General features: G+C 50.7%; 1 protein-coding gene across 1 annotated transcript in view; it reads right to left on the bottom strand.

Annotated features, from left to right (window-relative positions):
- The window catches only part of Sdk2 (sidekick cell adhesion molecule 2), a 299,575-nt gene extending 277,503 nt beyond the window's left edge, over positions 1-22,072 (bottom strand). Inside the window, exon 1 of the mRNA XM_029562667.1 lies at positions 21,619-22,072. Within this exon, the coding sequence (XP_029418527.1) occupies positions 21,619-21,682 (64 nt within the window). The 5' untranslated portion in view covers positions 21,683-22,072. The remainder of the gene's footprint in view (positions 1-21,618) is intronic.
- Between the last annotated feature and the right edge of the window lie 1,072 nt (positions 22,073-23,144).

Here is a 23,144-nt window from a genome sequence, read left to right as displayed (position 1 = left end):
TGTCCGCATGGCACTTTTACAAGCTTTCCCTTAATAGTAGACTGCTGTATTTGGCATATTTTTTTTTTTTTTTTTTGTTGTTGTTGTTTTGAAGCAGGGTTTCATTACATTAGCTTAGGCTGGCTTTGAACTCACTATGTAGCCCAGGCTGAATCTCACTGAACTTGGATTCAGTAGTGGATTCTGAGATAAGACGCCAATAGAAAAAACAAAAACAAAACCAAAACAAAATAGTGAAGGTGGATTTTATCAAAATGAAAAATTTATACACCAAAGGATATTGTCAAGAAAGTGAAAAGACAACTTACAGAATGGCAGAAAATATTTGCAAGTCATATATTTGATAAGGTTCTAGTGTCTAGAATACATAGAGAGCTTAGGACAACAAAAACAAAACAACTTTTAAATGGAAGAGGTGACTCAGCAGTTAAAGTACTTGCTGTGAAAGCTAGATGATCTGACTTTGGATCCCCAGGACCCATGTAAATGACAGATGGGCACGGCAGCTGCCTCTAATTCCAGCCCTGGAAGATGGAGCCAGAGGATCCCTGGCTAGTGGGACTAGTCATATCAGTGAGCTCTGGGTATGATTGAGAGACTCTGCCTCAAAGAATAAGATGAAGGAGAAATAGAGGATGATTCCCAACATTAACCTCAGGTCTCCATATGCAGACATGCACACACACAGGTACACTACACACATACATACACATGAAACAAAGAAAAAAGATGAACAAAGGACTTAAATAGAATTTTCTCCATGGAAGATATACAAATACTAACAAGCACATGAGAAGGTGGTAAAATCATTACTCATAAGGGAAAGACAAATCAAAGTTCCATAATGGTATGCCTCTGACTGAAGCAGGGTAAGGGACCATTTGGGGAGGAGGAAGGGAGTCAGTCAGAGAGGGCAGGGGCACACAGGAGGGCAGGGGCACACGGGACAACAGGGGCTCCCAGGAGGGCAGTGGGGAGATGAATAGGTTTTTAAAGTCCATAAAACAATAATAAGATTAAAAAAAATCAAACCCACAATGGGATACCACTTTCCACACACCAGGAGAGCTACAGTTAAATGGAACATGGTAAGTGCTGGTGTGAAGATTCAGAAACTTTTTACACTGCTGGTAAGGATGGAAAATTATTCAGTAAATGGGGCTGGGGAGATGGTTCAGTGGTTAAGAGTGTGTGCTGCTCTTGCAGAGGACTCAAGTTCAGTCCCCAGCACCCATATCAGGCAGCTCACAACCACCTGTAACTCCAGTTCCGGGGTAGGTAATGTCCTCTTTTGTTTCTTCAGGCATGGACACTCACATGCACATATCTTTCCAAATATATATATTTAAAAAGAAAATAAAGTGCATTTAAATTGTTCAGTAATTGTGGAGAACAGTTTGTTGGCTCCTCAAAAAGTCAAATATAGAGCTACCATAGGATTAAGAAATGCCACTCCTATGTATATATACTAAAAGAACTGAGATCAGGTGCTTAAATATGTGCACACACATTCAGAGCAACACTACTGACAACAGCCGGAAAGCCTTGGCGATCGTAAAAATATTTGGTGACATAATGTTTGGCTTGTTCCCAAATCTGGTGAAAGACATAAAAATTCAAGGGGGCTGGCAAGATGGCTCTTGGATAAAGTGCTTGCTGCATAAGCCTGACAACTTGAGTTCAATCTCTGGGACCCACGGAAAGGAGGAAGGGGAGAACAAACTCCCAAAATTTATCTTCTAATCTCTACATATGCATGATGGTTTATGTACTCACCCCTCATATTATACACACATTAATAAGTAATATATATACACATATACACACACTAAATAATATATATACATACATTCACACACTAAGTTACATATATACACACATATAACACACTAAGTTATATACACACATACATTCACATACTGTTATACATATACATACACATATAACACACTAAGTAATATATATACACATATGTTCACACACTAAGTTATATATATACATCACACACTAATAAATAATATATACACATACATACACTAATAATAAGTAACATATACACATACACACACAGACTATTAAGTAGTATATACAAACACACACATATATACACACAAGTAATATATACACCCATACACACTAATAAATAATATATATACACACACTAAGTAATATATATATACACATATACATTCACACACTGTTATATATATACATCACACACTAATAATATATACACATATATACACTAATAAGTAATATATACACATATATACACACACTATTAAGTAGTATATATACACACATACATACACACAAATAAGTAATATACACACATACACACTAATAAATAATATATATACACTAAGTAATATACACACACACACTAATATATATATACACACTAAGTAATATTTATACACACACACTAATAAATAATATATGTATATATACACACACACACTAATAAGTAATATATACACAGATACTAATAAGTTATGCACACACACACACACTCAATATAGTAAGAAAGCCATGTCTAGACACATGGTAGTCAAATTTCTGAAAACCAATGATAATGATTTCAAATAGGACAAAGTATTTCAAGTCTTTTCCTCAACTGCTCATCCTGTGTCCCAGCAGGGAACAAAGGGGAGGATGCGACATAGGCACAGGGACTTAGCCACATGTTCCTTAGACTCAGTGTCACCCCCTCCATGCCCTATGCTATAAAAGGGATGTTGCAGTCCACATTTCCAAACCTCAGAAGGCTTTCCCCAATCTTATTTCAGCTCAGCCATAAACTGAAGTCGTTTTCTCCCTGTTGGGCACAGAGGTCAACTAAAGGGGAAAAAGTCCTTTCATCTCCTGGGTTGCCAGAAAGTCAGCAACACTTGGGGCCCCTCCCCTACTCCCCACTGTGCCTGTGTGCCTGTGAAGGCTGATCCCCCAACAATCAGCCTTCTCTCCTGAAGCCTTCTTGACCTGTGGCCTGACCCTCAGGATTCCACAAACTGGAATTCTGGAATTGCTTTCATGTGTGGGACAAGTTTCCTTAGCTCAGGGAGGGAAGTCCTCAATCTCCCCCCCGCCTTTCACCCCCTCCTCCTCTGCCTTTTGGCCCTCACAATTCAGTACTTGAGTGGGAATGCTACTCCAAGTGCTGTGGCCTGTGCATAAAGTGACTTGTAGACGGTGATCCTTTCTTGCTCTGCTTCCCACCTCCCCTGGGATGGCTAGAATCCTCCCTTGGGACAAGGATCTGAGAAGGAAACTTCCAGATCTAAGACAGTCCAAGAGAACGCTCAGGTGCTCCATGCCCACATGGGTAGGACTGGGGCTGGGGTTGGTCTGCCTTCCAGCTTTTTGGACCTGATTCTCCAAAGTCCTTGGCTTGGGATTCAAGAACACCACCCCCTCCCGGCCCCTTTCTTACAGGGGCCCAGCCCCCTACCTCGCCCATCCTGTTCTTGACTGATGATCCTGTCTTTAGGCCTTTGCTCTTGTGGTGACCTCTGTGCCTCACATCCATGCTTGAATTTATCTCTACATTCTAACAACAACATATCTTTATGGTCCCAGGTGAAAGGTCCCATTTTCCTAAAAAGCCCCCCCCCCCCCGCTTCCTTGCTGGGGAGCCATCTCTTCTCCCTTTGAACACTGCTTCCCATCTTGTTTTGACTTATTTAACGAATACTTATGTCAACTGTATGCCAGCACCTCTCCTAAGAGCTTTTCACAAAATACTTGAATGCTCAGAGTGAGCATTACCATCCTCGAGGTACAAATGGGGAAACCGAGGTTCAGGGAAGCTAAGTCAGGCTTCAGGGTCCTTGTGCCTTGACCACGAACTCAGTGGTTCTCCACTGCTCGGGAAATCAGCAGGGTGGTAAGGGAGAGGCCCTGAGCCCAACCCCTGAGGGGGTGGGAGAGGGAAGGGGAAGGAGAGCAAGACAGCTCCCTAACCAGCTGCCTTCTGTTCCCTCCCTGCTGTGCCAGTGTGGAGATGGGGCAATGAGCACCAAACGTGGCTGCTGTCTGTCACCTGATGCTGGGCCCCTGAAGCCCCCTCCCCACAGTGCCAACTCCCCTGCAGCCCCAGACCCCAGCTCCCTCTGCAGCTTGCACCTGGCGCCCCAGGCTGGCTGTTTAATGGATCCACACTGCGTTGTAGGGAATCGCTCTCAAATAAGCGATGGCTCCCACAGAGCTCTCCTATGCTGACCCTTGGAGAATTTTTGGTTTTGTTTATTTAAAGGGTTAATTCCTTTTCATATTCTTCCTGTACCAAGAAGGCCCCACAAACAGCCATTAACAAAGCTGAGGGCTTTGGGATGTTTCTCTAGGAGGGGGGCAGCGCTCCAGACCACCCCTCCCCCAGGGCCAGGAAACACAGATAACTGAGCTTCAAAATAGACCTGCTTTAGGCAGCATGCAACTTTTCTATACATACTGTAAGAAAGTGAATGGAGTTGACCGCTGGACTTTGAGGTCTTTACGGTCCTAAAATAGCCAGAGCAGCCTCCGAGCACCAAAGCTTCTGGACTCTGATATGCACACTGGCCACCTGGGGATCTCCAGGAGTGGATGCTGATCATCAGGGCTGGAGCCATCCCCAGTTTCCACATTTAGAGTCATGAGCTGACTGTACAGCGTATGCTCTCAGTCACTTTGGGGTAGAGCATCCAGACTCAAGTGACCTAGCTTCACCTGAGGGAGATGCAGTGCATAAAGAGCATTTATTGAGTGCCTACTCCATGCCACTCTATTTAGCCTGGCAGTATCTCTCTATACCCTCTAAAAGAATCATTCTGGATATTAGAGGCTTCATATGTTCTGAGTATCCCCCAAAGACAATGTGGTAAGCCTCATCCCTGGGCTGGGGCTCTTAAAGTTTCTACAACCTTCTAATAGTGTTCTGTTGTTGTTGTTGAGTGTGTATTCTGGTGCCAGGAATTTTACTGAGGCTAGAGTAGAGGTCTTTAGGCCATTGAACGCCCTCATGAAAACTGTGGAACTTTGGACTCTGCCTTTTCAATCCCTGGCCAGAAGGAAAAGGAATGCGCTCTGCCTCACCACAGGTCCCCAAGTGACAGGGGCCCGTTGATCATGAACAGAAACTTCTAAAACTAAGAGCTAAAGCCAGCTTTCTTTTTTTTATTATTTGTTGTCTCTAGAGGTAAAGAGCTGACTCACAGGCCCAGCAGCATGTGTGGCTGTCCCTCTTCACAGAGGAGGCACCTGAGGCAGGAGAGGTGGGGAGCTGCAACTCTCGTCTCCCTGAGGTGCCACAGCAAGCAAACAGCAGGGCCAGGATTCCTGCTGGGGTGTATGAAGCCTTCAAAGCCCTTGGCCTTTTGTCCCTGGCATCTCATGAGGTGGGCAGCCAGAGGCAGAGACAGCATCACACACCCGGCAGGACCGTCTAGACACGCAGGGACTACAGTCTCAAATCCCGCCCATCATTGCCTGGCCTCTTACATGAAACTGGAGATGGTCACGGGGAAGTTTCCTAGCTTATTTGCCCTTCTTCAGCCTAACCCTAGTCTGATCCTTGGGGTCTGCAACAACAGGGGTCCCTTGCCCTACTAGTCCCAGGAGAAGGAGCAGGGCTCTGGAAGGGAACAGTAGGAAAATAGGTTCCCGGGTGACTGGACTTGCAGATCATAAAATGGGGATCTAAAGTGGGGGGGAGGTAGGGGGGGTCTCCACAGCCCCCTAGTGGAAAGGCAGGCTTTCTGGGCAAGGGACTTGTGTGGTCACTCCAGGCTCTTGGTTTAATACCCCTTGTCATCATTTAAAGCTCATAAACATTTTTCACAATTAGCTGCATTTTGATTTTGTACTAAGACCTACCAGTGGCTTAGAGACCCTGCCTGCCCAGCTAGACCCTCTTCTAAAGTGGCTCCTTCGGAGTGATGACTGGGCAGTGTGGAGCTGGACAGAGTAAATCTGTGGGGCAGGCTGCTGCAGGCCTACAGACTCAGAGTGCCAAAGCCCCAAGGCCTGGAATTCCCAAGAAACTATAGGAGAGGCCAGAAAGCAAAAAGGGGCCTTGAGACGGGAGGAACAGGGAGAGCCCAGAGTGACAGCAGATCCCCCTGTCTTCTGGGGTTGGTCTGCAGATAACCAGTTGGCCAGGGGAGGGGAGGGGAGGAGACCAGCAGCTGCCTTAGGGCCTGGCCTCTCCAGGGAAACCTGCTACTACCATTCCCCAAGGGTAGGGTGGATGGACTGAGCTGTGGCAGCCTGTCCCCAGGGTCTCTGTGGAATCCAAACCAAGCCCTTCATACCCCTTTTGGGACTAGCCAACAGGGAAGAGACAGCCAAGTGGATATGTTCTGACCTGGCCTGGCAGTCCCAGCTGTGGGGAAGGGGAGGCTCCCTGGCCCTCTCACCCCCATGAGGAACTCATGCCAGACATTCACCCCTATGGGGCCTCATTCTCCAGGAGACAGGTGCTGGCACAGGGCACAGCTGAGGAAGGAATGTGAGCTTGGAGCACGACAGGGTGGGAGAGGCTTCCTCAGGCCCAGCACCTTCTAGAAGGCTGGGGAAGGGGTGCTCTAGAGCCTGGGGCACAAAGGGGGTCTTCATCTAGAAAACATGGTCATTGGCTGCACTCCCAAATGGGGCCTGATTCATCCATGAGGTTAGAATCTGTGTGCTGAGGATACAGAGGTAGTATGTAGTCTGATGGGGGTCTCTTTCATAGGTGTGCTTATGTGCATATGCATGTATGTGTGTGTTCATGTATGTGTGCATATGAGTGTGTTTGTATATGTGTGTATGAGTGTGTATGTATGTGTGTATGAGTTTGTGTGTGTGTGCATGTGAGTGGATGAGTATATATGAGTGTGTTTATGTGTATATAAGTATATAAGTGTATGCATGTGTGTATATGAGTGTCTGTGTGTATATGTGTGTATGAGTGTGTATATGTGTATATGAGTGTGTATATTTATGTATATGAGTGTGTATATTTGTGTATATATGAGTGTGTATGTAGGTGTATGTGTTTGTGTTCATGTATGTGCCCCCATGTAGAGGTCAGAGGAAAACTTCAGGTATCATCCCTCAAGTGCCTTGTTTTTTTGAGACCAGTCTCTCGGCCTGGAACTCACCAATTAGGCCAGGCTGGCCGGCCAGCGGGCCCCAGGGGCTGCTTCCGCTTTTGCCTTCCCTGTGCTGGGATCACCAGTGCACACCACCAGGCTCAGCTTTTTCACGGGGGTTCTGGTGGAACTCAGGCCCTTGGGCTTGCAAGGCCAGTGCTCTACCAGCTATCTCCCCAGCCCTGTTGGGAGTTGTGGATTGAATGGCCCTGTCTCCATGTTGGCCTTCCAGGCTGCAGCCAACAGTGCAGTCCTGGCTGGGTGCAGGATCTGAGGGGGCCCCACAGTGCTGGGTATGGGTGTCTTGTATCTTCTGACTAGCTTACTCTGCTCCTTAGGGTGGCATAGGCCAACTCATGGGTGTCACCATGAGGATGCGAGGGAGCTTGGCAAGTGTGAACAGTGCAGACATGGTGGCTGTCCTGTCACTGCATCTCACCTCCAAATGCACCTTTTTCTTTTTCCATTTTTACATCTCTGGAATCAGAGCACACCTTGTGGATCACATAGCATCTAGTCTTTTCCGTTTCTGTCTCAGGGACAAGGAAAATCACAGCATTTCTTGATCAACCAAAGATGGGCCGATGACAGGCAGGTTGACGATGGTACCTATTAGATTGCAGCTTTCAGGGTCACCCCCTTCTAGGTGAGCTGACTTCTGGGGTGATCTGCATGTGGGAACAGGCATGGAACCCTCAGACAGGGGAAAAGGGCTGAGTACACGTCACAGACAGAGGCTACACAGACTGGCTGAGTCCCAGCCATGGGTCAGGGACGCAGTGGGCCTCACATGGAATAGGGCTGCTAGAGAAATCACAGCCATGTCCCCCATGGTGCAGGGAAGACTCCAGTGTTAAACCAGATGCTCTTCCCGCAAACCCTTTGAGCGTGAAGGAATTCATTTATGTGCTTTAAACCCACATTTAACAGACAGGAAACAGGCTTGGCTAATTAGCTAAAGCCAATCAGACTTAAAATTTTTTTAAATTTATTTTTACCATTTTGTGTATAAGTGTTTTGCTGGCATATATGTAAATGTACCATATGCATGTCATGCCCACAGAGGCCAGAAGAGAATGTCAGATTTCCTTGAACTGGAGTTACATACAGTTATTACCTGACATGTAGGTTCTGGGAACAGAACCTGAGTCCTCTGCAAGAGCAAGCAGTGCTCTTAACTGTTGAGCCATCTCTCCAGCCCATATATGTGTGTGTGTGCGTGCGTGCGTGCGTGTGTGTGTTTGTGTATATATATATATATATATGTATGTATATATTATATATATAATCTATCTATCTATCATCTATATAGATATCTATAAAGAGTGAATAATGGTGAGGTTTGGAGCAGGTCCCCAAAGCACATATACTAAAGGATTGTGCACCAGCCTGTGGTGTTACTGGGAGTTGGTGGGACCTTTAAGAGATGGAGCCTAGGGCTGCCTTGCAAGCATTGAGACCTGAGTTCAGTTCCAGAATCCATGTTGAAAAAAAAAATCCAGGCATGGTGGTGTGCACGTGTTAATCCCAGCACTCATGAGATAAAGATAGGCAGCTTTCTATAGCTCCCTGCTCAGTCAGCCTAGCCTAGCCCATGAGCGCCATGCTGGAGAGAGATTCCCCATTTTACAGAAACAAAGTACGCAGAGCCTGAAGAATAGTTGAGGCTGTCCCTGACGTCCACAGCATGTGCACATACACCATGACACATGTGCATGAGCACCTGCACACAAACACACAGGTGGAGCCTTGTGGAAGAAGTGAAGTCAGTGGGGTGGTGTCCTTGTGGGGAATACAGGGACACTGGCTCTTCACAGACAGGAAGAGGTGAGCAGCCTCCTCTGCCCCACGTTGTCGCCAGGTTGTTGTGTGCCAAAACAGACTCAAAGCACCGTGTATAAGCACCCACGGTCTAAACCTCCAAAACTATGAGTTCAAATAAACCTTTTCTTTTGTTAAATTGATTCATTCCAGTATTTTCCATACTGTAGACAGTAATGGAAAACTAACATAGACATTAAGAGTAAGAACGTTCTGAGAGAATAAGACTGAGTGGTAGTCACCTGTACCCAGGTGTAAGGTTATAGATCAAGTTCAAGTATGACTCAACCAAGCTCTGTAGCAGAAGAAGATTTAATCCATATCAGTGACGAGACTCAGGCAGTCACCACTGGGACAGCCCTGCTGTGGTCAAACGTCTACACCAGGCCTTCTCATCAAGGTGTGGATCCTAAACCAGTAGCAGCACCAGCTAACTTGTGAGAAATGCGGCATCCCAGACTCCAGCCCAGATCTGTTACATTAGAGGCGCCAGGTACAGGGCCTTGGGGTCTGCATCTGAATCAACCCTCCAAGGGATCACTAGAAACAGCTCAAGCATGAGAACCACCACTCCTGGCCACCCTCAGTTCACCACCTCACCACCTAAGGTGGATCCTGCGGCTTCAAATGAAAAAAAAAAAACCAACAAAATCCAACCCCCCCTGCCCCCAGCCATCCTGCGTGCTTCAGTCCCTAGGTGCCCTGGGGTCCGCTGATGTCTGAGGCCTCATCCTGTCTCCCTATCCATCAGCGTTGAAGAGGCTCAGCTTGGTCCTCTCTACACTCAGTCCAGTACCCCTGGGTTCTCCAGCAGAGGGGAAGAAAAGCTGAGCTGGAGGCCTGCTCCCCACACTCAGGGCTGGGCATTCCAAGTGTGTGGAGACACAATGTGTTCTAAGATTATAGGCGAGGTGGCAGGCCAGGGGGTACAAACAATAGGCCTTTGTTCCCCCCATGCTTTCCTTCAGGCTGTTCTGCAACCAGGGCTGGTAAGGGAGGCTGAGCCATCAAAAGCACCACTATCTGCTGGCTGGTCCTGCTTGCCTCTGCCAAGGCTGGGGCTGGGGCTAGGAATCTTGGCACCCTTATCCCTCTCTTCATGGGGCTGTATCGTGTCCCTTTTACCTGATGACTTCCAGAATCTTCTAGGTTCTCCATTCAGCACAGCTTTAGAGAAAGGAGTTCAATACCAACACCTCCCTTCTCCTCTCCCTCAGTCAGCCCTCCACTTCTTAGGGTAGGGGAGGATGGGCAGTGGACAAAGTTCTCCAGCCACCCGAAGCCTCAGCCTTAAGCATCCCTCTCTCAGTGGCTGATCTCTCGTCATTAGTGCAACCACATCAACACTGACAGGCAGGTATTTATTACCATCCTGATGACAGCCATTTCTCACCCAGTGATGCACAGACTGATAATGAGCTTGGAGCAGAGCTAATGAGGAACTCCCTTGGCCCTCCTCAGCAGCCTGGCCCAAGACTGCCTGCCTGCCAACCCCCAGCTGTAGGCACCAGGCAGGGACAGGGGACTCTGAACAGAGAGGCCCTGGATCCTTAGGCTGAACAGAGCTTTCCACAACCTATGCTGCCCACAGAGAGGAGACCACACAGCTGACCGGGCAGCAGGCATGGTCTTGCTCGACTCTGGCTTGTAAGGCCTTGTGCCAGGGCATCAAGAGACAAACAACAGTATAGGCCAGGCTGGCTGCCAGGAGGAACCCTGGGATGCACTGAATGTCAAGAGGAGACAGGAGGTTGGGCTGGAAGATAGGTTGGTTAGTAAAGTGCTTGCCTTGCAAGCATGAGGGCCTGAGTTCAAGCCCCAGAACCCACGTAAAAAAGCTGAGTATGTGGCATATGTAATCCAAGTGCTGGGAAGGTGGATTTATGTGGCTCTCTGGGGCTAGTCTAGCTAAAGGGCTAAGCTCCAGGCCAGTGAGAGACCTTGCTTCAAAAACCCAAGGTAGAAGGTGTCCTGAGGAACAACACTCAAGGTTGACCTCTGGCCTATATACAAATGCACACACATGTGCAAAAGCACCCACATGAACATGCACACCCACAACTGTTCTAGTTTGCTTTCGATCGCTGTGACAAAACACTCTGACCAATACCAACTTGGGGAGAAAAGGGTTTCTTTGGCTTATATCTCCTGGGTCACAGTTCATCACCGAGGGAGCCTAAGGTAGGAACTCAGGGCAGAACCTGGAGGCAGGAGCTGAAGCACAGGCCATGGAAGAACGCTGCTTACTGGCTTGCTCCCCTGGCCCCTGCTCAGCCTGCTTTCTTATACAATACAGAACAACCTGCCCAGGGCAGGGGTGGAGGCACCACCTATAGGGGACTAGACCCTCCTACATCACTCAACAATCAAGAAAATGTCCTACAGACATGGCCAGGACAGTCCAATGGAGGCAATTCCCAAACTGAGGCTCCCTCAACCCAGGTGTGTCAAGTTGACAACCAAAGTTATCCAGTGTGGGTATACACACACACACACACACACACACACACACACACACACGGAGGAGGTAATGGAACCTAATCAAACACACTTAGCTAGTGCTGGCTGTCCAGACAGAACAAGATGCTCAGACCTGCTACAGAGAGGAAACTACATTCAAGACCATGCTAGAAGATGGTTTATTCTAGAAGATAAAGCAAACAGACCACAGAGAAGCCACACATAAAGCTATTATCATCTGTGTAGGCTGTGAGGTGAATGCTTTTTACTGGATCTTCTCATTGAACCTCAAATTTATATGAATAGCTTTCAAAGACATATCATTTGCCCTTCACCCCAGCCTAGAAGCAAGTTGGCCAGAAAATATTAATGCCAATATTGTTCAGAAGTCTTGATGTTCAGAATCATTTGGTCATTTCTCAAGGTCATTTAACTTAGAAGAGAGAGAGATGACATGCAGCTGCTTCCCAGGTCAACATATCTAGTCCCCTCAGCTCTCCTTCACTTCTGTGAAAGTTCATTTTCAGTGACAGGGTATTTCCAGAAAGGTTTAAGTGGGGGAGGGAAGACCCACCCTGAATGTGGGCAGCACCATCCCGTGGGCTGGAGTCCTGACTGAATGCAAGAGAAAGCGAGCCGAGCACCAGCATTCATCTCTCTCTCTCTCTCTCTCTCTCTCGCTCTCGCTCTCGCTCTCGCTCTCGCTCTCTCGCTCTCTCGCTCTCTCGCTCTCTCTCTCTGCTTCCTGACTGCAGATGCAACGTGAGCCTCTGCCTTGAGCTCCTACACCATGATGGACTGAACCTTCAAACTGTAGCCCAAATAAGCCCTTCCTTCCATGCGTTGCTTTCATTGGGTATTTTACCTCAATGAGAACAGTAGCTAACGTTCCCACTCCCAGGTGTCCTGTGTCGGGGACAGTTATGCTTAAGCCTACAGTCCCTAAGTCCAGTCTGCAGGGCCTTCTCAGTGCTCTGCTCTGTGCTTCTGTAACATGGAGTGGCTGATTGGTTTGTCCAGTTCCAAACAAAATGAGGAAGGAAGGGCCAGGAGACAGGCCCTCCCTGGGTCTGGAGCTGATCTGCTAAAGATGAAGAACCCAGAAACACCCAGAGGCACCTGGGCAAGGATGACAGCCAGGTGTTCACATCTACCACCCTCAAAGACATCACCACAGACCAGCCATGGCTGGCTACAGTGGCCCATGGCTGACTGTGTCTGGGATATAATTGCTTTAAGAGATCACACACACACACACACACACACACACACACACACACACAGAAACAAACAAACAAAAGAGAACATAAATGCAAATGGTTAGACTATGTATGTCAGGCATCTTAGAATCTTCTGGAAGACATGGCCCAAGAAATGATCTCATTCTGGTTTTTCCATGTACCCCAGGGGTTCAGGGATTCATGAGGTATATCCTATATGTCCCGGCAACAGCAACTGGCTTTGACATATACTTTGTGTGTTAAAATAGAATCCAGGTATGCCATAAAGTGGAATGCAAATTTCCATTTATTTAGAAAATAAGATAGGAGACAGGAAAAGGTCAAGTAATGAATAGCTGGTAGCTTCCGGCTGCTTCTGGTTTCAGCCAGACACCCCCCATGCCCCCCCAGCAGTGTCCACCCTCCTCCATCATGATGATCATTTTGGAAGAATCTGAAACTGCTGGGCATGCGGTCTCAGTGAAGACACTTTAGGCATGTAGGCCAAGAAGCTGGATCCAGGAGGGGCCCAGTGAATCTCAATGTGGCCTCAGGGGCCACACACTGCTGTCACCAACTTGATCCCTTCACTCTGGTTTTACTCTATTCCACAGCACCCTCCTTACAGGGCTGAGTTTATTAATTGGGAGAAGTAATTGATGTCTAATACTCTGTCCTTGTTGATGAAGCATTATTATCTACACTCAAGGAGTTTATAATTAAAGAAATCAGTCTCACAGGCACATTACAAGATCAGTCAACATCGACAAGGCCAAAGAGGGCAGGACATACAGTCTGTGGGCATCAAGAGAGGATGCAGTACCAGTCCCTGGGTAGAAGGCAGGGCATCCAGCCTGTGGGCATCCAGAGAGGATGCAGTACCAGTCCCTGGGTAGAAGCCAGGGCGTCCAGCCTATAGGCATCCAGAGAAGATGGACATCCAGCCTGTGGGCAGTACCCAGTCCCTGGGTTCTAGAAGACAGAGCATCCAGCCTGTGGGCATCCAGAGAAGATGGACATCCAGCCTGTGGGTACCCTAAGGGGATGGGGCACCTAGCCTGCAGGTATCCTGAGAGCAGGAACCTTTGGGGTTGTGTTCCAGCTGAGGAGAAGAATGGCTACACGAGACTGTGGGGGACAAATGACAAATGGGATCTAAGTCAGTGGAGAAGATGAGGGGACCGAAGGAGGGAAGAAAGGAATGGGTGTTATTAGGCCCCTGGGTAGGGAGGGCAGCCTGAACTTGGATCAGGATTGGTACACAGGTACAGGGATGGGAAATATTGTTGGGGGGGCGGGTATGAAACACCTGGTCTCAGCATCTAGAACCTACAGTTAAGACCCTGTGGACAAGGACATAGAGAGTTGAGGAGAGAGAGAGGAGGTTATCCCAGACTGCAACATTTGCCTCTCCCTACCCCCTATGCCTTAACAGCTGTGGAAAAGTCTAGAGTCACAGGGGACTGCTTTCAAATCTCCAGGGCCTGTAGGTCCAGGCCCTGTGGCAAGGACTTCCTGCAGGGGTGGTGCCAGATCAAAGGCACCAGGAAGCAGCTGACCTACATTCATATTCATCCCCCCCTGGGGGGGGCTGGGGATCGAACCCAAAATCTTGCATGTGTCACTTTCTCTTTCTTACACATCAGGTGATCTTGGCAAGCCACTGGCCACTAGTTTCTGACCTGGATAAGCAGGGCTGAAGAGCTGCCCACATAAACTTGATGTTTTATAAAGGATCCAGTAAGAACATCTACCCTAGGGTTTGCACAGCTAACAGCTTACTATGTTAGTTTTCGGTGGCATGTTTGCATTTCAAGACGGAGACAGAGAATATCTTAGCCGAACAAGTAAACCCATAATAGAAGTTTAGACATCACTTGACAAAAGTAATAGAAGTCTTCAGGCCATGGTACCTGCCTAATCCCAGGCCCAAAGCTGACTTTGTTTCCCTAGCCCCAAGATAAAGGTAATCTGACAGTAACATGACAATACCTATTCAGTGCTGAGTATAGACTGAGTAGAGTCCCAAGTACTTAGCTGATTTCATTATCCTCTGTCCCAGCCAACAAACTAGGTAGGGCTACTATTCCCACTGTACAGATACAGAAACTGAGGTACATACAGGCTGTGTGAGTCCCCCAAGGTCTCCTAAGCAGTTAATGACAAGTGGGACTTAAACCCAGGGAGTCACCCATGTCACATGTTCCTTGTCAGCCTGTGCTGCCCTGTCTGGGCCTCAGGTGCTTCATGCTGCTTCAGCTGCCACAGTTCAAAGAGTGATGAGTCTGGCCCACTTGTGAACTCACATTATGGAGTGCCAATCCAAGCACGCAGGTGTCTTGCCATGTCCCTCCTGTCACCTAAATTATAGATGGCACCTGGACGGCCTTCCTGGTCTGTGCCTCCAGTGTCACCTGGGGAAGGTTCCCAGGGTCCTGGCTCCAGCAGCCCCCTTGAGTCCCTGTGTCCACCCCTGCAGCCCAGTTTCTTGTATGAGCAGCAGGACAGCAATGCTTCCTTCCCTCTGGATGCTCACAGCATCAAAATTTCACGGCCCCTTTGGGCCCCCAATTGCTTCCTAGTTGGTATCAAACTTTAATTGCCTTTTCCCCCTCACTCCTCCCCCATCCAAACCCTATTCCACTGGGAGATTCCTATGGGGACTGGTCATTGGCAAGTTAGTTATCAGTGCCTCAAGGGACCTGGGGAAGGCTCCTCCACTAGTTCTGGGACCTCCCAACTCCAGTCAGGGGATGGGAGGGAGGAGAGAGAACGCCTCTTGGGTTCTGCCAAGTCCAGGCCCTGTGAGGATACAAGAAAGTGGAAGCCAGAGCCAAGAGGAGGAGGAGGAGCAGCAGGAGCAGGAGAAAGATGAGGGAAAGGGGGACCAGAAAAAGAGGAGGAGGAGAGGGAGGTGAAGGAGGAAGAGGAGGAGAGGGAGGTAGAGGAGGAAGAGCAAGAGGAGGAGGAAGAGGAGGAGAGGGTGGTAAAGGAGGAAGAGGAGGAGAGGGAGGTGAAGGAGGAAAAGGAGGAGAGGGAGGTAAAGGAGGAAGAGGAGGAGAGGGAGGTGAAGGAGGAAAAGGAGGAGAGGGAGGTGAAGGAGGAAGAGGAGGAGAGGGAGGTAGAGGAGGAAGAGCAAGAGGAGGAGGAAGAGGAGGAGGAGTGGGGGGCAGGGGAAAAAATTCAAAGGTATCCAAAGCTGATACCCTCCCTGGACCAGTCCCATCTCCTAACAGAACAGCAGGCTGAGCATCTCCAAGGCCAATGGTTGTCTTTCAACAGGAAGATAGTAAATGATGCCAAGGGCTGGCCTAGGGCAATGGCAAGGGGCTAGGGATTGAGATCACAGAGTCCTAGGTCCTTCTGACAATCTGAATCAGCTGCAAGGCCTGGGGCAGTTAACCTCACAGAAAACCTCTGGTTTTCTCCCATGACATTGGGTGAGTCAGTGCTGGCCAATGGCTGTCAAGGGAAAAGACACTGAAATCTTTGGGTGTTGATCAGGCTCTTTCTGTCCCCTCCCTTCTGTAACACGGGTGCAGGGCCCTGTGTATTTCACATAATGTGTCTGTGCACAGGTAGGCATTACTCCCAAACCGTCCATCCTTTCTTCCAGCTCCTGCACCTCATGATGGTGGGGCAAAGTAGTCACCCCAGGGTCATTTTGCCCCAAGGCCAGACCAGCTAGACCCAGAGTCAGGAACAGCTGGGAGAGGACAGGAACATCAGAACAGGGTCTTCCCTCAATGGCAGCATTGTGCCATCAGCAACTGCTGAGGATAGGCCCCCTCCTCTGGAGTATTCGGCTACTTGGCACAATGAAGGCTTCCCAGCATAGAGGAAATCATAAGAACTACATAAGCTATCGGCCAGTCCAGATAGGAAGCTGGAGAAGTAGGCAGAGTCAGGGGACAAGAGAAAATATTCATTCATTCATTCATTCATTCATTCATTCATTCATATTTATGTGTACCAGGCACTACTCTTGAGGCTGGGAATACATCAGTAAATACAGTAAGAAAGAAAGTGACATGGGAGAGATCGGCTTTAAACCAACAATCAAAGTCAATGTGTTGGAAGTCAGGCTTCCTGAAGGAAGGGCAGGGACGGGGTGCCTGCTCCGAGGTGACATGGCCTAGGTGTTTAGGGATGGGAAAGTGACATAAGGACAGAGTCTTGAAGGACTAGGCATAATAAACAGGAGACACAGGAAAGCTGGGGTGAGCTGGATGGAGGTCAGTGTACAGACAGCTTTAAGAAGAACATGTGGACCCACACAGGTACAAGATAAATGAAGGGCAGTGACATGGTGAGGGGGCAGAGGAGGAACTCTGCCATCCTGGTAGCCATGTAATCAGGACATTCGAAGCTTTGAAGGTTTATCAAGAACATCCTAAAAGTGAGTTGGATAATCTCATTTCAGCACCCAGAACTACCATAAAGAGGTAGATATGGTTATTTTGAATTGTTTCCTTACTTCAGAGACAAGGAAACTGAGGCTCAGTTCAGCATCACTTGGTGATGGAGATAGGGCTGAAAGGGGCTGACCCAAGCTGGGATCCCCTGGCCCACAGGCAGCCCCCACATCAGGAGGGCTTTGCCAGGCTTCTGGCTCAGCCATGGGCTAGTTCCTGTCCTGGAGTCTGCCCAAAAAAACACCACGGTTTCCTTCTCTTCCTTCCTGGGGGCATCCTGGCAGCCCTGACACCCCCTTTCCCAACAAGGCTCCCTGGCCCTGCCTCTGCCCAGCACATGGACAGAAGGAACTGGCACAGAGGAAAGGATCAGGGGATGTCTCGGCAACCAGCTTGTTTCCCTTTCCATTACAGACAGTATGCAGCTCCTTTGCTGGCCCATTTGCTGCTATTGGCGTCCCAAGGCCCCAAATTATGAGGATGACTAATTCCCACCACTTAGGAAGCTCCAGGGCCCTCTGCGGCAACGCTGGGGGTGGGGGCTCCAGAGTGGATAACCCACAGAAGCTCAGCAACATCCAACATCAATTCCAGCTCAGTCTCCTCATTCCTTGAGGGGCTAGGAGTTGGGGAGTGGGCTTTCAGACAAGCAGGGAACTCTTTTAAGTCCTTGGATAATTGCCCACGTGGAGGCCAATCCCTTCATCAACTCGAAGCAGTGCTTAACAGCCACTGGTAAAAGGTAGTGAGCCCTTCATTGCCTAGGGTATGCAAGCTGACCACACAGCCATGTGTCCTGGATTTGTAGGCAGAACACAGCTTTAGCTGACTTTGTGGGTATCTTTCGAGTCCAATGCAAGGGCTCTGCTAGTTCCCTAGGATTGAGAACAAGCCCATTCTTCCTCACCTTTCGCTCACAGCCCAACTGCATCCTAGAGTACAAGGTCAAATGCACTCCAATACGCAGTTTAACACACCATCTTAAAGTTGGCCTTTCAGGCCCTGCTTAAACACAGGTCTGCTGTAAAGGATTTGGCCTCCTTCCCAGCCTCCCTTCACTGATGGAATGAGGTTCCTGGCCCCTACTCTGGCCTTCCAGTAGAGGACATACGGGAGAGGTGGTCGATAAATATTTGCTGAACAAATGCATGAGAGGAAGGGTTTCCACAGCAGGTGCAGGCTGTCTGCATAATCTAGCCTCTGGCTCAGGGTCCTTAAGTCCTCATCCTAGGTAGGGGTGGTACCAAACTCTACTACTCATTTCACCCCACTGAGAATATTCCAGAATCCCCAGATGACATCAAGGGGCATCCAGAGTGGAGGAAACAGGGGCAGAGGAGAAGGGGATAAACAAAAACATTTCCCACCCCACTCTTGTATGGGGCTTTTGACAGCTGAGCCCCAGGCAAGCATGACACTCAGCCTCCTGGTAATTAGCAAGAGGCCCTGATCAATAAGTTATTTTTTTGCTGTCAGTAATTAATAATTACAGCTTAGCCATACCATGTAATTAAACTTTCATCTCATTCCCCCTGTGTGTTGTTTGGCTTTTACTGTGATTAGCTCCCAGCACTAAACTTTCTCCCTTTGGGGTCCTCCAGAAGTTTCCGGATTGGAGTTTCCAGGCCTCTGTCAGGGTTTCCCCCACTGTCTGGTTCATTCAGCTCTAATGCCCTCTTGTTCTTCCCCCAGGCACAATTCCCTTGAAGAAGAACCTTCTGGAATGCCTGACTTGGCAGCCCCTGCCTTCCAAGGAGCTGCTTGGGCTGGCCAGGATGCCTTCTAGCTCACAAGCTAGAACTCTCTTGAGATGCTCAAGTAGAATGCAGGCTTTCACGCCCCCAGGCTCTTCCCATCCTAGCCCTTGGGAGAAAGGGTGGAAATTTAGCTCAGAGCTTAAGGGTTATTGTGAGACACTCCAAGCGAGTCACAGAGGAAGTTTGCAGCTTATATGTGTCAAGTTACTGCTGGGGCCTCCCTTCTGGAATCCCTCTACGCTAAGCCAACACTGCAAAGAGGGAGCTACTTTTCCAATGCACTGATGAGGAAACCAAGACTCCCAGTGGCTGAGGGCCATGTTGAAAGATCTCTGCAGCTGCTTTTTAACCTCTGTTGGCAAAGCCAGATCATGAGCACCCCTTCCTCCTAATGCCAGGGTGAATGCTCTTTCTTTACCACCACTGCACTTTGGGAAATGAACTGGAATCATGTGACATTGATTTGGGGGAAATGGCCAAATGATAGCTTTCTGTACAACCAGGTAATGTAGCTTAACATCCGGAGAAACTCCTAGGCAAAATCCAGATAAAATCTTGCAGCCGTGACCATTGGATGTTTGTCTCAAGGGAGGGTTAGCTGCTGTGTCTCTATGTGTCACACCTGTAGAATGGGCCTCATAGGTGCAGAAGGGACAAGACTTGCTGGTGGTTTTAAGGACTCCCAAATGTCAGTGCCTCAGACCCAGAGAAACTCTAACCCCAAAACAGATAAGAAATGACCCTGTGCCCTAGTTTCACCCCTCCAACACGTAAACCCAGTATTGCTCTAAACTGGGTTCCAAAGGCCACCTTCCCACAGTCTTCTGCAGGATTTGCTACCAGGGAGACAAATGGAAGGAGGGGCCTGTGCTGGCAGACAAACATCCTGGGAGCCAGAGAGCATAAGTTGTCAACAGCAGGGGCCTGGGCAGCCCCAAATGAAAAATGAAGTCACCAGAAGTGAGAGGGAGAGTCAGTCACAAAAAGCTTTGCTCCTGCTGGGAGGGTGGAAAGAAGCTCAGGGTGTGGAGCAGAACATAACTTCCGCAAGACAGATGGCATCTTGGTCTCAGGAGGACGGACAGGACTGGGTGGAGCATGAAAACCCTGAAGGAAGGCTCACCAGGGGCCCCCAAGCCTCCATAAAGAGCTGGTCCTAGATGGGAGCCCAATTGGTGAGCCTCCTGTCCTGTTGAAGCCAAGCCATGTAGCTGTGAAGACCTGATGGTGGACCTAGAAGGTTCCACAGGAGTTGCTACCCTCCCCTAAGATTCCATGGCCATCTCAAAACAAATTTATCAGGCACCAGAGTGGACCACGGGACACCCCCCTTCCCCAGACAAAGATCCACCCCAGACAAGGAGACCCCAGCTAAAGATTCCTGGCAGCAGAGAAAGGCTCAGAACTTCCCGGGTCCCAGTTCTGACTCCCATCCCAGATACCAGAGTGGTCTTGGACAAGTCAGTTCATTATACAGGGCTTCAGTTTGCCCATCAGTTAAATGGCTACTGAAAAGGATGACCTCTGAGGTCTCTGCCTGCTGGAAGATTTTACGATGATCATAAAAATAATAACTTTTATTGCCTTACATTTATGGAGCTTGTTAGAAAATTTCGACGTGCTTTTACCTAAATTACCTGGTAAAGTCCTCCCCTCAACCCTGTGAGTGAGAACTGATTACTTTCATCTCAGATTTTGGCTCTGGGGATTGCCTGTCTTGGGGTGCACTGGGGTCCCTTTTCTAAGGACCCCAGGGGTGGAATGAAGGCCCATAGTGGTTGCAGTGCCCCCACATCACCCCCTACAGTCCCGGGGTCCCTCGGGTGGGTCTGGCTTCCCGGAGAGCCTAGAAAACCAAGGCTGAACCCGTGAGTTTGGGAATCCAGTCTCCTGTCTCCCTCGGCCCCCAGCAGGCGCCGCTCGGACACTGGACACCGTGGACACTGCCGTCTGCATCCGTGAACCCCCAAAGCTAGAAACCCTCCTTGCTGCCGCTCTTCCCCACCAAGACCCTCCAGGGAACTGTGGGGAGACGTCTGTTACTCTCTTCTGGAGGGGACCGCCCCTGATCACACCTCCTCGTTCTTCCCTACACACCCACTCCACAACCACCAGCCCTCTGGGCAGCCACAGGTCAAAGCAGCGACTGCTGGAGGTTGGAACTGGCTGTTGCGTGTGTCTGGGGGTTGGGGTGGGATGGACACTCCAGACCTCCCGGCGACATCTTCCCTGGTAAGGTCCGAGGCTGCCCCCACCATCTAGCTACAGGCCCACGCCGCCAAGCACCCCTAGCTCCAGCGGTCGGCCAGCCAGGCAGCCAGGCGCAGCCTCCTGTACATGGCTAAGCAGGATAAAAGCTCTCCTACCGAAACCGACCCGCACCCCGCTGTCCACTCTGGTTTCTTCCCGGCGCCCGACCCCCTCATCGCCTCTCCCCAGGGCGGCCAGAGCCTCCTCTCCATGCCCTGGACCTTCCTCACCGCCGCCAAACTGGACCAGGAGCCTGGGGAGCTCAGTGGAGCCCAGAGTGGAGTGGGGCAAGGAATGTCGTGCTCCTCCCACCCGGGCCTGGGGGCATCCACAGCCACCCTCCTACTTCACCTTTGGCGCCTGTCCACCTCCCGGGGTGACCTCACCTTCCCACCCACAAGTCAGAAGTCTCGGAGAGACTGCCCCACCCGAAAGAGAACCCCAAAACTCGGAAAAGGGGGAGTGTCGAGACTCCCAGGAGATACTGTCCCGGCTTAGCGCGGTGTCGCAGAGGGCCACCCCTCTCCCATCTATCCTGAGCCCTTTCTCCAGTCCCACGTGGGAACAGTCACCCGTACAGTACCTTGGGCTCCAGCGGAGCGGATCCGATGCAGGGTCAGCAGAATCCAGATCAGCAGCCTCCACATGGTGGCCGGCCTGGCGGAGGGGTCCTCCGGGATATCCCTCGCTGGAGATCTGCTTTATAATCCTGCGGGGTCCGGTACCCCGAGCCTTCGCGTGTGCGACTGAGTCCTGGACGCGTTAAGCCTGTTCTGCTGACCCCAGGGCCGCCGCCCTCTCCTCTTCCTCCTCCTCCGTGGTCCTGACCAAGTCGGATCCTCACGACCGATGCGCTCCGGGAGGCGAGGGGCGAGCAAAGAGAAAGAGACTCAGCCTCCCTTCCAACTCGAGGCGCTGGTCTCCTTTAGCATCCCGACTCTGAGTACTTCTAGCGGGCAGGGCGACCCCTGCGATCCGGCCGGGTCGCTGGCCGAGCTCGCAAAGGAGAGGACAACTTCAGGAAACTTCTTCCCGGTGGCCACGTTGCCCGCCTCCCGCCCCTCCCCGCCCCCTGGTTGGGTTCTGCCCGGCCGACGCAGTCACCGTGGTTCCCCGCGCCCGGCCCGCGAGACTCGATCCCAGCAGAACGCAGCAGCAGGCGCGGATAAGCCGCTTCATTCAGAAGCAGAGCGGGATTCCCGGGGCGCGGTTAACATAACGGTCCGAGTCTCTCTGGAGCTTAAGTTTTCTTCTAACTTTGCAGGAGGCGTCTGGCAGGGTCGAGACACCCTTCTTGGCTCTATGGTCCTTGTACCCAATCCGGAGATTTTGGGGTCCCTCCCGGGAGGGCTTCGGTACCGGGACCACTCTTAGCTCCGCGCCCCTCGAGCTAGCAAACTTTGTGGGTCCGGCGGTCCGGCGCGCAGCCCCGCGCTCCCATGTCTGCGCCAGCTGCAGGCGGGGAAGGTACCTGGCTCGGATGCCTGGCTGGGCGGCCCGGGCTCAAGCTAGCACCCGGGCGCGGAGCCTCCTGCCGGCGATCGGATAGAGGAGACCGGTCAGTCCTGCCCTCCGCCGCGCCCTGGCGGGAGCTCCCGACCAGCTGCACCGGGAGAGCCGGGCCGGCAGCGCAGGGCTCCGGAGCTCCGGGGCCGCCTCGGCTGCCCGGCGCTTTCGCCCAGCGCGGGGACCCGAGGCTCCGCGGCCGCCCCAGCGCCTTGGCCGCACCCGCCGCTCTCCCACCTCGGCTGCCGCCGCCGGCTCGCCGAGCCCTGCGCCCTCCGCTTCCCCGGCTCAGCGTCCTGAGAGCCGCTCCTCTGACTGCGCAGCGCCGGAGCTGCGGGGGCCGCGGGAGCCGGGGACGAGCGCGGTGGAGGCGGAGACGCGGAGAGGGGGGCCGAGCGCTACCCTGTGGCCGCGACTGGAGAGCCGCCTGCGCGCCGGGAGGGGGCGGCGGCGGCCCCGAGCCAGGCCCGGGAGCGAGCCCCGCGGAAACCCAATCCGTGTGCGCGGCCGCTGGCGCCGAGCGTTGCTGGGACCCACCGGAGGGCAGCAGTGCCAGTCGCGAGCGTGCGGGAGAGAGGCGCACGGAGCCCGCCTCCCTCTAGG

Source organism: Nannospalax galili, unplaced genomic scaffold (assembly GCF_000622305.1).
Source record: "Nannospalax galili isolate Female #2095 unplaced genomic scaffold, S.galili_v1.0 scaffold634, whole genome shotgun sequence".
Classification (NCBI taxonomy): domain Eukaryota; kingdom Metazoa; phylum Chordata; class Mammalia; order Rodentia; family Spalacidae; genus Nannospalax; species Nannospalax galili.
The sequence above is the reverse complement of the archived record's forward strand: the minus strand, read 5'-3'. Positions and strand labels throughout refer to the sequence as shown.